The sequence below is a fragment of the Moschus berezovskii genome, chromosome 2, assembly GCF_049115385.1.
Source record: "Moschus berezovskii isolate FMDL1 chromosome 2, NW_MosBer_1.0, whole genome shotgun sequence".
NCBI lineage: Eukaryota > Metazoa > Chordata > Mammalia > Artiodactyla > Moschidae > Moschus > Moschus berezovskii.
The window spans coordinates 112,660,077-112,672,257 of record NC_142461.1 but is presented as its reverse complement, the minus strand read 5'-3'; the positions used below and the strand labels follow the sequence as shown (position 1 = coordinate 112,672,257).

Below are 12,181 nucleotides of genomic sequence, written 5' to 3'. Positions count from 1 at the left end.
GGGAATTCATCTTTCAGTGTCTTATCTTTTTGCCTTTTCCTACTGTTCATGGGGTTCTCAAGGCAAGAATACTGAAGTGGTTTGCCATTCCCTTCTCCAGTGGACCATAAAATGCAAAAAAGCAAAATGGCTGTCTGAGGAGGCCTTACAAATAGCTGTCAAAAGAAGAGAAGTGAAAAGCAAAGGAGCAAAGGAAAGATATACCCATTTGAATGCAGAGTTCCAAAGAATAGCAAGGAGAAATAAGAAAGCTGTCCTCAGCAATCAATGCAAAGAAATAGAGGAAAACAATAGAAAAGGAAAGACTGAGCTCTCTACAAGAAAATTAGAGATACCAAGGGAATATTTCATGCAAAGATAGGCTCGATAAAGGACAGAAATGGTATGGACCTAACAGAAGGAAAAGATATTAAGAAGAGGTGGCAAGAATACACAGAACTATACAAAAAAGATCTTCACGACCCAGATAATCACAATGGTGTGATCACTCACCTAGAGCCAGACATCCTGTAATGTGAAGTCAAGTGGGCCTTAGGAAGTATCACTAGGAACAAAGCTAGTGGAGGTGATGGAATTCCAGTTGAGCTATTTCAAATCCTAAAAGATGGTGCTGTGAAGGTGCTGCACTCAATATGCCAGCAAATTTGGAAAACTCAGCAGTGGCCACAGGACTGGAAAAGGTCAGTTTTCATTCCAATTCCAAAGAAAGGCAATGCCAAAGAATGCTCAAACTAACCGCACGATTGCACTCATCTCACACGCTAGTAAAGTCATGCTCAAAATTCTCTAAGCCAGGCTTTGGCAATACATGAACCGTGAACTTCCAGATGTTCAAGCTGGTTTTAGGAAAGGCAGAGGAACCAGAGATCAAATTGCCAGCACCTGCTGGATCATGGAGAAAGCAAGAGAGTTCCAGAAAAACATCTATTTCTGCTTCATTGACAATGCCAAAGCCTTTGACTGTGTGGATCACAATAAACTGTGGAACATTCTGAAAGAGATGGGAATACCAGACCACCTTACCTGCCTCCTGAGAAATCTGCATGCAGGTCAAGAAGCAACAGTTAGAACTGGACATGGAACAACAGATTGGTTCCAAATCGGGAAAGGAGTACATCAAGACTATATACTGTCACCCTGTTTATTTAACTTATATGCAGAGTACATCATGAGAAACACTGGGCTGGATGAAGCACAAGCTGGAATCAAGATTGTTGGGAGAAATATCAATAATCTCAGATATGCAGATGACTCCACACTTACGACAGAAAATGAAGAGGAACTAAACAGTCTCTTGATGAAAGTGAAAGAGGAGAGTGAAAAAATTGGCTTGAAACTCAACATTCAGAAAACTAAGATCATGGCATCTGGTCCCATCACTTCATGGGAAATAGATGGGGAAATGTGGAAACAATGCTGACTTTATTTTTCTGGACTCCAAAATCACAGCAGATGGTGACTGCATCCATGAAATTAAAAGATGCTTACTCCTTGGAAGGAAACTTATGACCAACCTAGACAGAATATTAAAAAAGCAGAGACATTACCTTGTCAAGCAGAGACATTACTTTGTTTTTCCAGTGGTCATGTACGGATGTGAGAGTTGGACTATAAAGAAAGCTGAATGCCAAAGAATTGATGCTTTTGAACTGTGGTGTTGGAGAAGACTCTTGAGAGTCCCTTGGACTGCAAGGAGATCCAACCAGTCCATCCTAAAGGAAATTAGTCCTTAGTATTCATTGGAAGGACTGATGTTGAAGCTGAAACTCCAGTCCTTTGGCTACCTGATGCGAACAACTGACTCATTGGAAAAGATGTGATGCTGGGAAAGATTGAAGGCAGGAGGAGAAGGGGACGCCAGACGATGAGATGGTTGATGGCATCACTGACTCAAGGACATGAGTTTGAGTAAACTCCAGGAGTTGGTGTTGGACAGGGAGGCCTGGCATGTTGCAGTCAATGGGGTCGCAAAGAGTCAGACATGACTGAGTGACTAAACTGAACTAAAGCACTTTAGATTCCTAAAGTCTAGTTGGGAATTATCAGGGAGCAACAGGGACCACAGCAGTGTTCTTCAGATCTGTACACCCATTTGTTTCTCCAAAAATCCTTTTCCTCTCCTCTCACCCATTTCCTGCTTCTAAAAACACATACAGCACCTAGCAAAGGCTTTATATTAGTTATGAGACAAAGAAGGAACAGGAACTAGCTCTGTAAATAAAAGGTTAATGGAAAAGCAAACCCATTATATTAACTCCACCTTCTGTTCCGTTCCGTTCAGTCGCTCAGTCGTGTCCGACTCTTTGCGACCCCGTGGACTGTAGCCTACCAGGCTTCTCCGTCCATGGGATTCTCCAGGCAAGAATACTGGAGTGGGTTACCGTTTCCTTCTCCAGGGGATCTTCCCGACCCAGGGATCGAACCCGGGTCTCCCGCATTGGAGGCAGACGCTTTAACCTCTGAGCCACCAGAGAAGCCCACCTTACAGCAACTATTAGTTATGTTATACTTTGATCTTTTCATTTATGCTCACTCACATATATTATTGTCAATCTTTGAAAAAATAAAAACATGTAAGAATAAGCATGTTAAGGACCTTTCACAAACCAAGTGACAGTAGGTTTTTATTAACATATCTTACAATGTTGATTATTCCTAGTTTTGTAATTTCTGCTTAATTATAAAGATTGATTTAGCTTCTACAGTAATGTACTGTATTTAAATGATCATTCATACAAGATATCACACCAGGACATTTTCTTGAATAATATACACACATCACTCTAACTTGGACCTGTTATTTTTAAAAGTGGGTTTATAAATGGGACTTATAAAAGTTATGGGGGAAAAATTAAAGTTCTAGTTTAGCAGCATGCATGTATGTAATTCAAGTACAATTTTCAACCAAGTGCTTTTTAAAATTTTACTGGTGACTAATTCACCAATATCAAAATAAACACTATCAAATACCCAAATTTTAATGTTAAGGCTAATATTTTCACTTCACATCCATATGCACAACCATAAAACATTCCATTTTAAATATGTAGTAATCAAAGTCTGAATACATTACACCATGTATATATAGCATCAGAGTTTCAAACTGTAGAATTATCCAAGTTCATGAATCCTATAACAGTATTTACTAGAGATGTAAATTAGCATTTTGTTCTTCAACCACACTTACAAATGGTCTGGTATCCATAATGACCAATGCAAAAAATATGACAGGCTGAACTTATGATACAGTATTTTAAAAAGTAGCAATGTGTTGGAAAGGACAGCTACTTAATTAAACAGAATGATTCTAGTCTTTCAGAAAGTTATCTTAATATTTTGGAAATGTATATAAAAATAGCAAGCTATTTCCATGTGTTTTATTGTAGGTCCATAGGTAATCTTTTGATTTTTTGAACATACTTGAATATTTACTGTTCTGTTCTATTTTAATGCAAAGCCATCATTTAAAGTCCATTTTTATATCCTGTAATATCATGTCATTCAACAATTTTTAGAATACAGATCTGTGATTTTATTTTACCATTAGATGTTTTTAAGTTTATTTTTACACATAAAAATGTAATTTTATATAACAAGCCATGGAAGTCCAAAGTACCAGGAATTGCTTGATAGTACTATATATATTAAATAATCATCAAATTATTGAATCATTTGGAAGAAAAATTGTGGCAGCAACATATAACATGCTTTTCTGTAATCTTCCTTCTGTAAGTACAGAGTGGGTTTTAGCTCAATCATTTCCATTCTTATTGACTTAAAAATCCTACAAACATAAACTGCTTTTCACAGCAGCTTCAAACAAGAATGCAGGTGTACAGCTCACTCATGAGGATCATTACCACTGAGCCTTTTTTTTTTCCCCTTTTAGGAATCCAAGCAGAAATAACAATGATTACACTGCACAAATACAATACAGATGAACCTCTTGAGCTGATAAGGAAAGTTCCAAAACTATGCTCCATTTGTGGGGAAGTCAGAGCTTTTTTCCAATCCAATCATTTAAACAAAACCTTGGTTGGTAGTAAAAGGTGGGCATGCACAGAATCAAAATCTGCCATGTGTATGTTCTTAAAACTTCTGATTTTATAATAAAATCTATTTGCTATTACCTCAAGTAATTTATCCAAATGAAATGGCAAATTTTGATTTTCAGGGACTCCCCCAACCACACAAATGCCCCCCTAAATGTACTGTATTATATTAACAGCAGCTATCTACTTATTTTACAACTATTTCAATTATTTACCTGGGGAGAATATTTATGAAATTCCTGAGAATGAATTAAGTTTTCAGCAAAGCCTTAAACTTTTAACAGATTCCTCACAATAAGAAAAAATTGTAAAGTTCTACTATTAGACCAACTTTTACTATACAATATGTCACATAAATCATGTTTTACATTTTTTTCTAATTACAGCAAAAATCTCAAATCAACACAAGAATGGCAGAGGGAAAGGATGCATTATGTTTAGCAGATGCAAATTAAAACACACAGATATAAAGGAGCAGTAAAATTTTAAACAAATCACATCCACTCTAAATACCAATGAAAAGCAGATATGCACTGTTGGGAGAATCATTTTAAAATGATTTTGTCAACAAGTTGTGCTTCTTATTAATTGTGGACTTAAACAAAAAAAGGACCACTAAAGAATGGTTTAACTTGTTACTTGTTATGCTCTCCAGATACTTAAAAAAAAAATTATTATACCATTAATGTGATTACCAAGCACCTAATTTTGGAAAGGCTTTATAATGTATGTTTTCTTTTTTTCCCTCAGCAAAAGCGTTAATCCCCCAAATTAAGTTAAAGCTTATTGTTGACAGATTCTTAATGAAAATGATATAATGCAATGCCAAGGTGGTGAGTCACAGCCCATTGTAATGTGGACCCCATCTTTTATTGATGTGATCAAAAGTATGAGAAATCCACTGTTGTTCAAGAACTTTGTATCTTTCTTTACAAATGTAGAGAGGCTTGCCTCGCCTAGAATGAAAAGGGAAAAAAAAGCATTAAAATAATATAATACAACGAAGCTTTCACACATGTTTTAAAAAACAGATTCTCTATGGCAAAAATCTCACCTAGGAAATTGGTTTATTTCATATTTCCTTAACATCATATGGGGAAAATATCCCCCCAAATAGAAACAGCTGTAAATTAATGACTGCCTGAATTTCTTAATATAAAGAGTAATTATTATTATCAGCACAATTACAAAGCCAGGAATGGCACATTATTCTTACTGGCCAAAGTTGAATAAAACACGAGGATATATCCATGAACATCTAACCTAAGATCTCGGTCTTCCTCTCCATGAGCATCCAAATACACAGAACCCCAGAGGCAGAAGCGGTGGCCTCGAATGATGATAATCACTGATGCATTGATCAAAAGGAAAATCCCTGTTCCAGCACCACAGTTCTGAGAATGCTGAAAAATAAAAAATGTGAATGAACTTCATAATCAAATGGACTTCACAAGAAAAGAAAATGAATAATGCCTTAATTGTCTTCTAACTAATACAGAAATATTTAAATTTTTAAAAATCAGATTTCATCTAAGTTAAACTCATAATCTCATTCTTAATCCTTTATTAACAATACATTAGGAAGAATTTGGATAAGGATTATCTAGGAAATCAATTAAGAGCTAACCTAAATCTAATTCAGAGGCTAGTGTCTATAACAGCATATCTAACAGTTGTTCCACAGCATAACATCTAAACATATATCCCATTAAAGGGCAGGAGAGGGGAGTAGGGAGAGGAACTGAAGCTGCACTTATGAAAGGTTTTACTCATAAAAAAACTCATAAGTGGATTTTTTTTGTTATTGTTGTTTTGTTTTTACCCTTCTATAGGATGTAAAACAACAACAAAATCAAGATCCTTATATGTATCACGTATTTAACTCAAAGAACAGTTAAATTTGAAGTTGGTTTGACCATATTTTTGTATGTAATACACACTGCATTGCATGTAATACACACCACATTTCCATGTGATATGAGATTTGAGTTTCCATAAATTTTATACTATTTACTCTTGCTTACCAATACACATTCACAGTAACTTTGTTGCTTGCAGCAAAGTCCTTTCAGGCATACAAAAGTACCACAAACAAGGCAAACAGCAGGGTCTTTAGGAACCTTGGTGCAGACACTACAGGTTTTTCTGTGGTAGTACTGGAAAATGGTGTTATAATTTTCAGGCAACTGTAGAAGGTGTGGCAATTTCCATTTTGACTCTTGGATAAGCAATGCCTAAAACATCATTCAAAAATATTCATTAGTCCTACGTATTTAAGTTATACAAAATATTTGCTTTTTAAAGGTTTTGTTTTTTTTTTTTAAGAAAATCTGTCTCCAAGAATGTGGATTTTTATTAACACTTGTGCCATTTCCATTTTCCAAAAGATTAAAATAGTCCTTCAACAATTACCATTCTCTATTTTAATATATTCTATTTTAATTTAAGTCCCTTTGTGGCACCAGTGATAAAGAACCTGCCTGCCAATTCAGGAGACATAAAGAGATGCGGGTTTGATCCCTGGATCGGAAAGATCCCCTGGAGAAGAGAAGCGAATGGCTACCTACTCCAGTATTCTTGCCTGGAGAATACCATGGGCAGAGGAGCCTGGTGGGCTACAGTCCATGGGTCGCAGAGTCAGACACTACTGAGCAACTAACACTTCCACGCTTTTTCAATTACTACATGATGTAAATTTTAGATTAAGCACCCTAGAACATTTATATTTCTTATTACTTTAAAAGAAAAATATGAAATATAACTAAGGATGCAAGGAAAATATATGCAGATGTATTTGTTTTTAAATATTCTTGATGCATAATTTTAAAGTCACACATTTTTCAAAACTAAGTTTTGGACCTTTCTTAGATAAACAAAAGGACACTTAGTGGCTCAAATGGTAAAGAATCCGCCTGCAATGCAGGAGACCCAAGTGTGATCAAACAATTCACTGGCTTTTTCTTTTTGGGAAGATCATGGTTATAATTTACATTTCTGTTTCAGTACTTTATAATCTGGAGTTTCCTTTCTAGAAGATGAAAAATCTTACACCTCAAGCTGTTAAGAGCTTTTATATCTGTCTTTTGTATCTGTCAATGCTAGGGCTATAATTCTTTTCATAAATTTTGTCAGGAAGTATGAAAAAAAATAACAAATCAGTTAAATTTCCTTATGGGGTATTTTGTTCATTTTTTTGTAGCTATATAAAAATACTGGAAATAGCATTTATGTTTTTTCTAAATGCTACTTCCTTAACACTTAAAACAGATAAAATGTAGTATGAATCTATATTTTAAGAAACTGTATAGAGGTTGGCAATTCACCTGGTGATCTTCTCACAGTACTGACAGACACAATACATCTTAATCAATGCATCTTAACCAAGTATCCAGCTTGGTATTTATCAGTAAGTTCATGGATAAAGTGCCCATGGAAGCAAGGATAAGGACAATATATGTGCTTACAATATGCATTTGCCATACTCAGTGCCCAATTCTTGACTCCAAAAACTGCATATTCTGTAATGAGTTGATTAAATATGGAACCCTTCCATCAGTGGAAAGAACAGCAATTTGTCCTCACTGACCTTGATATTTACCTAGATTAGGTTGTAAATTGCCCAGCATCATATACCACATGGTCTCTAGTCAAAGAATTTTCTTCATACAGAAAGATGTAAGGCAAGAGGTGGATGTCTATGAATTAATTGACCTTAACCGGTAGTCAATCATCTGAAAAACTCATTGGTCTTTTAAATAATCAACTACTTTGCTGGTAAATTTTTAGATGGTACCAACTAGAAAAAACACCTATAGGATGAGGTAAATGGTCCTACAGAATGAGGTATATGAGCTAAAGAAGCACCAGTACGTAAGAGTGATTGCTCCCTTATAGATGGAATGCACAGATTTGGGAACCAGGGGGTGACATCTCTCATAATTAGACCTAAGATTTTGGTCTTTAATTTTTGTTTCCCTGATATTCTGGATTCTTCTGTGGTTTTAATACTTTCATAGAGAAACCGTGTACTACCCTCCATCAAGGGACATCTTAACGGTTCTACTGAATTAAAAACTAAATGTCTTTGACCATTCTAGGTTCCCTAGACCATTAGGAAGTATGAATTAAGTATTCTCTTACCTATTAGCATATCACCACTATAGCAAGTGAGTGTTACTCTTTTTACATACCTTTCCTTGTTCAGCATGTCTTTCAGTAAATGAATTTATCTCAAAACACCACTGAGATATAATATCAAATGCTGGAACTGGCCAATCCAGACAGGAGGCACTGATGAATGGATGTTCTGTTTGGTAGAATGCTGGCAGAAGTCCCAGGCAGCTGGAAAGAACTGAAAATTCTTCTTCTTCCTTTTAGATATAAAACAGAAAATTCTCAAGACATTTCTCATGAACATTTCCTACTACAGATACTTTAAGTGTCATTCTCATCAATTACTTTTGGATAGTATGAAAATTCTCTTAACTGATTCAACTAAATAAAGTAAAGGGAGTAAGAGGAGCAAAGAAAGAAAAAAGCTCCAAGCTGTTATATCCAATATTCCCATAATATTTCTCTTTGAAATTTAACTCCTAAGTACCATAGCATCTGCTTCATTTATATACTTACATATTTTAAAAATAGCACTGTCAGTTATCTATAGACTTATCTGATAGTCTATAGAATCTAGCTACACTAGGAAGTCAAATGTTAATATGGAGCAAAAGGACAGTGACCTTTGGTTAAAAAGATAGACTGTCAGTGTGGATAAAGAAGAATAGTGAAAACATGGAATTCACAATAGTAAACAGTGCTATGCAGTCTCTGAAGGGATTTGCAGTCATGGTCTCAGGCCCCCTGATGAGTCGTGCTCTTTCACATAGTTATATTCCTAGCCCTGGTGCCTTTATTCCTAGGCTTCTTTATCTGAAGCCTCGGGCAGGAGTCACTTTGACACTTCTGCCAAGGCCACCTTATGAGGGAAAAAGGTGAAACCCTGAAGAAATTTTTCCCCACTCTGACTCAGTACCCAGCACGTTTCCACTCCTGTCCTGATCCCCTCACCCCTTCTCCACCTCACAGTACATAACACTGAAAGAGCCTTCTGTTTGAGACTCCCTTCACATCTGTGCTGATCCATCTGACCCTCAACTGGTACACCATTTCATTCTATGAGGTGACGAAATGAGGAATCAGCATTTTCCCTGGTTTTAGCCTCTTGCTTATATTATCATGGTAAGTGATTTAAAGGCTTAACTCTTTCATCTGTGGCTTGCAGCTTTAATCAGCCAGTCCAGTACCTAGTAACTCAGTTCTCTCTCCCAGCTTAGCTGAGCTCCTGACATTTACGTGTATCCATCTTACTGATCTTTGCAGAGAACCAGATTTTGAACTCATTGATGGTCTATGGCCATATCACCCTGAACACACCCCATCTTGTCTGAACTCATTGATTTTCTCTACTATTTCACTACTATGTCATTGATTTCTGCTCTTTTTGTAATTTTTTTTAAACGTGCTTTGGATCTAATTTGCTCTATTTTTTTTTTCATTAAGTAAAAATTTAGATAAATGATTTTAGACCCTTCTTCTTTTCAAATATAAGAATTTGAAGCTGTATTTCTCCAAGAAATATTTTAGTGACATTTCACAATTTTGCTATGCTGTGTTTTCATTTTCACTCAGTTTAAATGTTCTCTGGTTTCCACATGATTTCTACTGTGATACTTAAGTTATTTAGAAGTATACTACTTAATTCTCACACACTTGGGGGTTTGTATATTTCTTTCTGTTATTGATTTTCTAATTTAATTCTGGGTGGTAAGAAAATTGTTTTGTGATTTCAATTCTTTTAAATTTATTGTTACTTGCTTCATGGCGTGGCATATGGTATATTCTAGTGAATGGGCCTCGTGCATTTTTTAAAATATGCATTCTGTTATTACTGTCTGGTGAAGTATCCTATAGATGTCAGTTGTATCAAGTTGAATAATAGTATGGTTCAAGTCTCATTTATCCCAGTTGATTTTCTGTCTATTTGTTAGTGATTACTAAGAAAGAACACTGAAGCTAGGAACTATAATTGTGGATTGTCTATTTCTTCTTTCAATTCTGTCAATTTTTATGTAATTTGAGGTTCTGTTGTTTCATGCATATTTAACTGCTATATCTTTCTGCTCGATTGATTAAAAAAAATGAATCCAAACTATTTAATGCAATGGTCAATTATTTAAGAGAGAAGGAATGATCAATGGCTTAATTCTGCTATATTGCATGCAGGCTTCAAAGACCATAAATATGATAAGTGACTTAACTCTCACAGAAAATTCCCTGAAAATGAATGACAAATAATGACAGGGTCATAATCCTATAAACACAGCTTGATTTACTTACCTTCTGGTTTCCTACTTTCTTTTCCACTTTCTTGCCTACACACTGACCCACAGTTTTATAAAATAGATTAAATCAGTGATCATTCATTCAAGTTTTAATTGGCTACATATTGAATATTTTTAAATTCTAAAATTATATAAATGCCATCAGATCTTTAAACAACCAGCTTGCTGGTCAACATAATACCCTTTAAAAAGGACATTAAAAGCCAGTGATGATTAGTGATAAATATATCAATATGAAAAATATATCAATATGAATGCTATCTTTTGTTCACGTAATAGGGATTTATTACCACAGATCTAATCAAAAACTCCTCTAACATAAAATATTAGTAATATTAACATAAAAATGGGTGGATGCTAACAAATAAAAAAGTAACAATAATAGTAAATATTCTAAATATCTACTCCTTTGAGTTGGAGTAACATATTCTTGTATGGGGGGTTTCCCTGGTGGCTCGACAGTAAAGAATCTGCCTGCACTGCAACAGACCCAGGTTTGATCCCTGAGTGGGGAAGATCCCCCGGAGAAGGGAATGGTTACCCACTACGGTATTCTTGACTGGAGAATTCCATGGACAGAGGAGCCTGGTAGGCTACAGCTCACGGGGTCACAAAGAGTCAGACACGACTGAGTGACCTAACACTTTCACCTTCATCTTTGTAGCGCAGTTCTGGATATTGATATAAATATTGTTATCAGTATATTTTTAAAAATTAGTTAATTGTTTAAAAAAAAGGTTCCCTACTCTCTACCCAAACTTATACCTGGCAGCTAGGTAAATCTTCCCCAAAAAGGTGGTGCTGAAGAAGGCTGGTGATTCTGAGAAATGGTAAGCAGAAGTCCTGTAAGTATTTTTCCATGGATTCAGGAGACCAAGCAATAGGGATAATCTAAAGTTAAAAAAGAAAATCAGAACAATTCATTCTATTAATGTAATAGACATAGCTTAAAAAGTCATGTTCATAATGTCAAGAAAATCTATATTTTTAAATAACCACTACATCTGGTCTTAGAGACACCATACCGTTGCACACTCCTGAGTTCCTTCTTCATGGTATAACTTTCCTTTAGACAGTTCACTTATCACAAAGCTCAATAACACTTCATAAGATTTTTCTGCATCACAAGTATTCTGGAAAAATTAAAAAGTAATTTCATTAGTCACTGAAAATTACAAAAACATTTACATTGGAAAGAATACTTTTTAATGAGTATAATCATGACTATATTACTTCTCAAGCATGTAAAGTTCACTTTCTCAAAATCTGTGTACAACAGCACACCTCTGGAATCACAATGAAATCAGGCAGGGGATTAAAGCTATTCCAATACTTCCCTGGAATATAAGTTACATAAAATACGTGTAAATGAACATATCTAAGTCATATCTTTTGTCCCAGTAATTCTCACTCCTGGAAATTCTTTCCTAAGGAAATAATCTCAAAAGAAAATAATAACTGTGCCCATGACAATCATCAAAGCATTATAACAGTGGAAAATTAGAAATGACCGACAAAAGGAAGCAGTTACCTAAATTATGACATATCAGACTATTTTATAGGCAGCAAATGTAACAAATTTGAGCTACATAAAAAAGTGTTTTTGGTGTGATATGAAAAAAGCTAACAGAAGTTATCATTATAATGATACAAACCATATATGCATGAAATATAATATGGACCCCAAATTATTTTCTTTTACAAGTTCTCTCAAATTCCTCGAGTGGAACT

The 12,181-nt window shown here is 35.2% G+C and overlaps 1 protein-coding gene across 6 annotated transcripts in view; it reads right to left on the bottom strand.

Moving 5' to 3' along the window:
* Nucleotides 1-2,909: 2,909 nt before the first annotated feature.
* UBR3 (ubiquitin protein ligase E3 component n-recognin 3) overlaps nucleotides 2,910-12,181 on the bottom strand; it is a 209,680-nt gene continuing 200,408 nt past the window's right edge. For all 6 annotated transcript variants that reach the window (XM_088829999.1, XM_088830004.1, XM_088830007.1 and 3 more), the window contains 6 exons: nucleotides 11,476-11,583; nucleotides 11,216-11,341; nucleotides 8,243-8,422; nucleotides 6,077-6,286; nucleotides 5,316-5,455; nucleotides 2,910-5,008 (listed from right to left, as the gene is read on the bottom strand). In XM_088829999.1, the coding sequence (XP_088686125.1) occupies nucleotides 4,891-5,008; nucleotides 5,316-5,455; nucleotides 6,077-6,286; nucleotides 8,243-8,422; nucleotides 11,216-11,341; nucleotides 11,476-11,583 (882 nt within the window). In that variant the 3' untranslated portion in view covers nucleotides 2,910-4,890. The remainder of the gene's footprint in view (nucleotides 5,009-5,315; nucleotides 5,456-6,076; nucleotides 6,287-8,242; nucleotides 8,423-11,215; nucleotides 11,342-11,475; nucleotides 11,584-12,181) is intronic.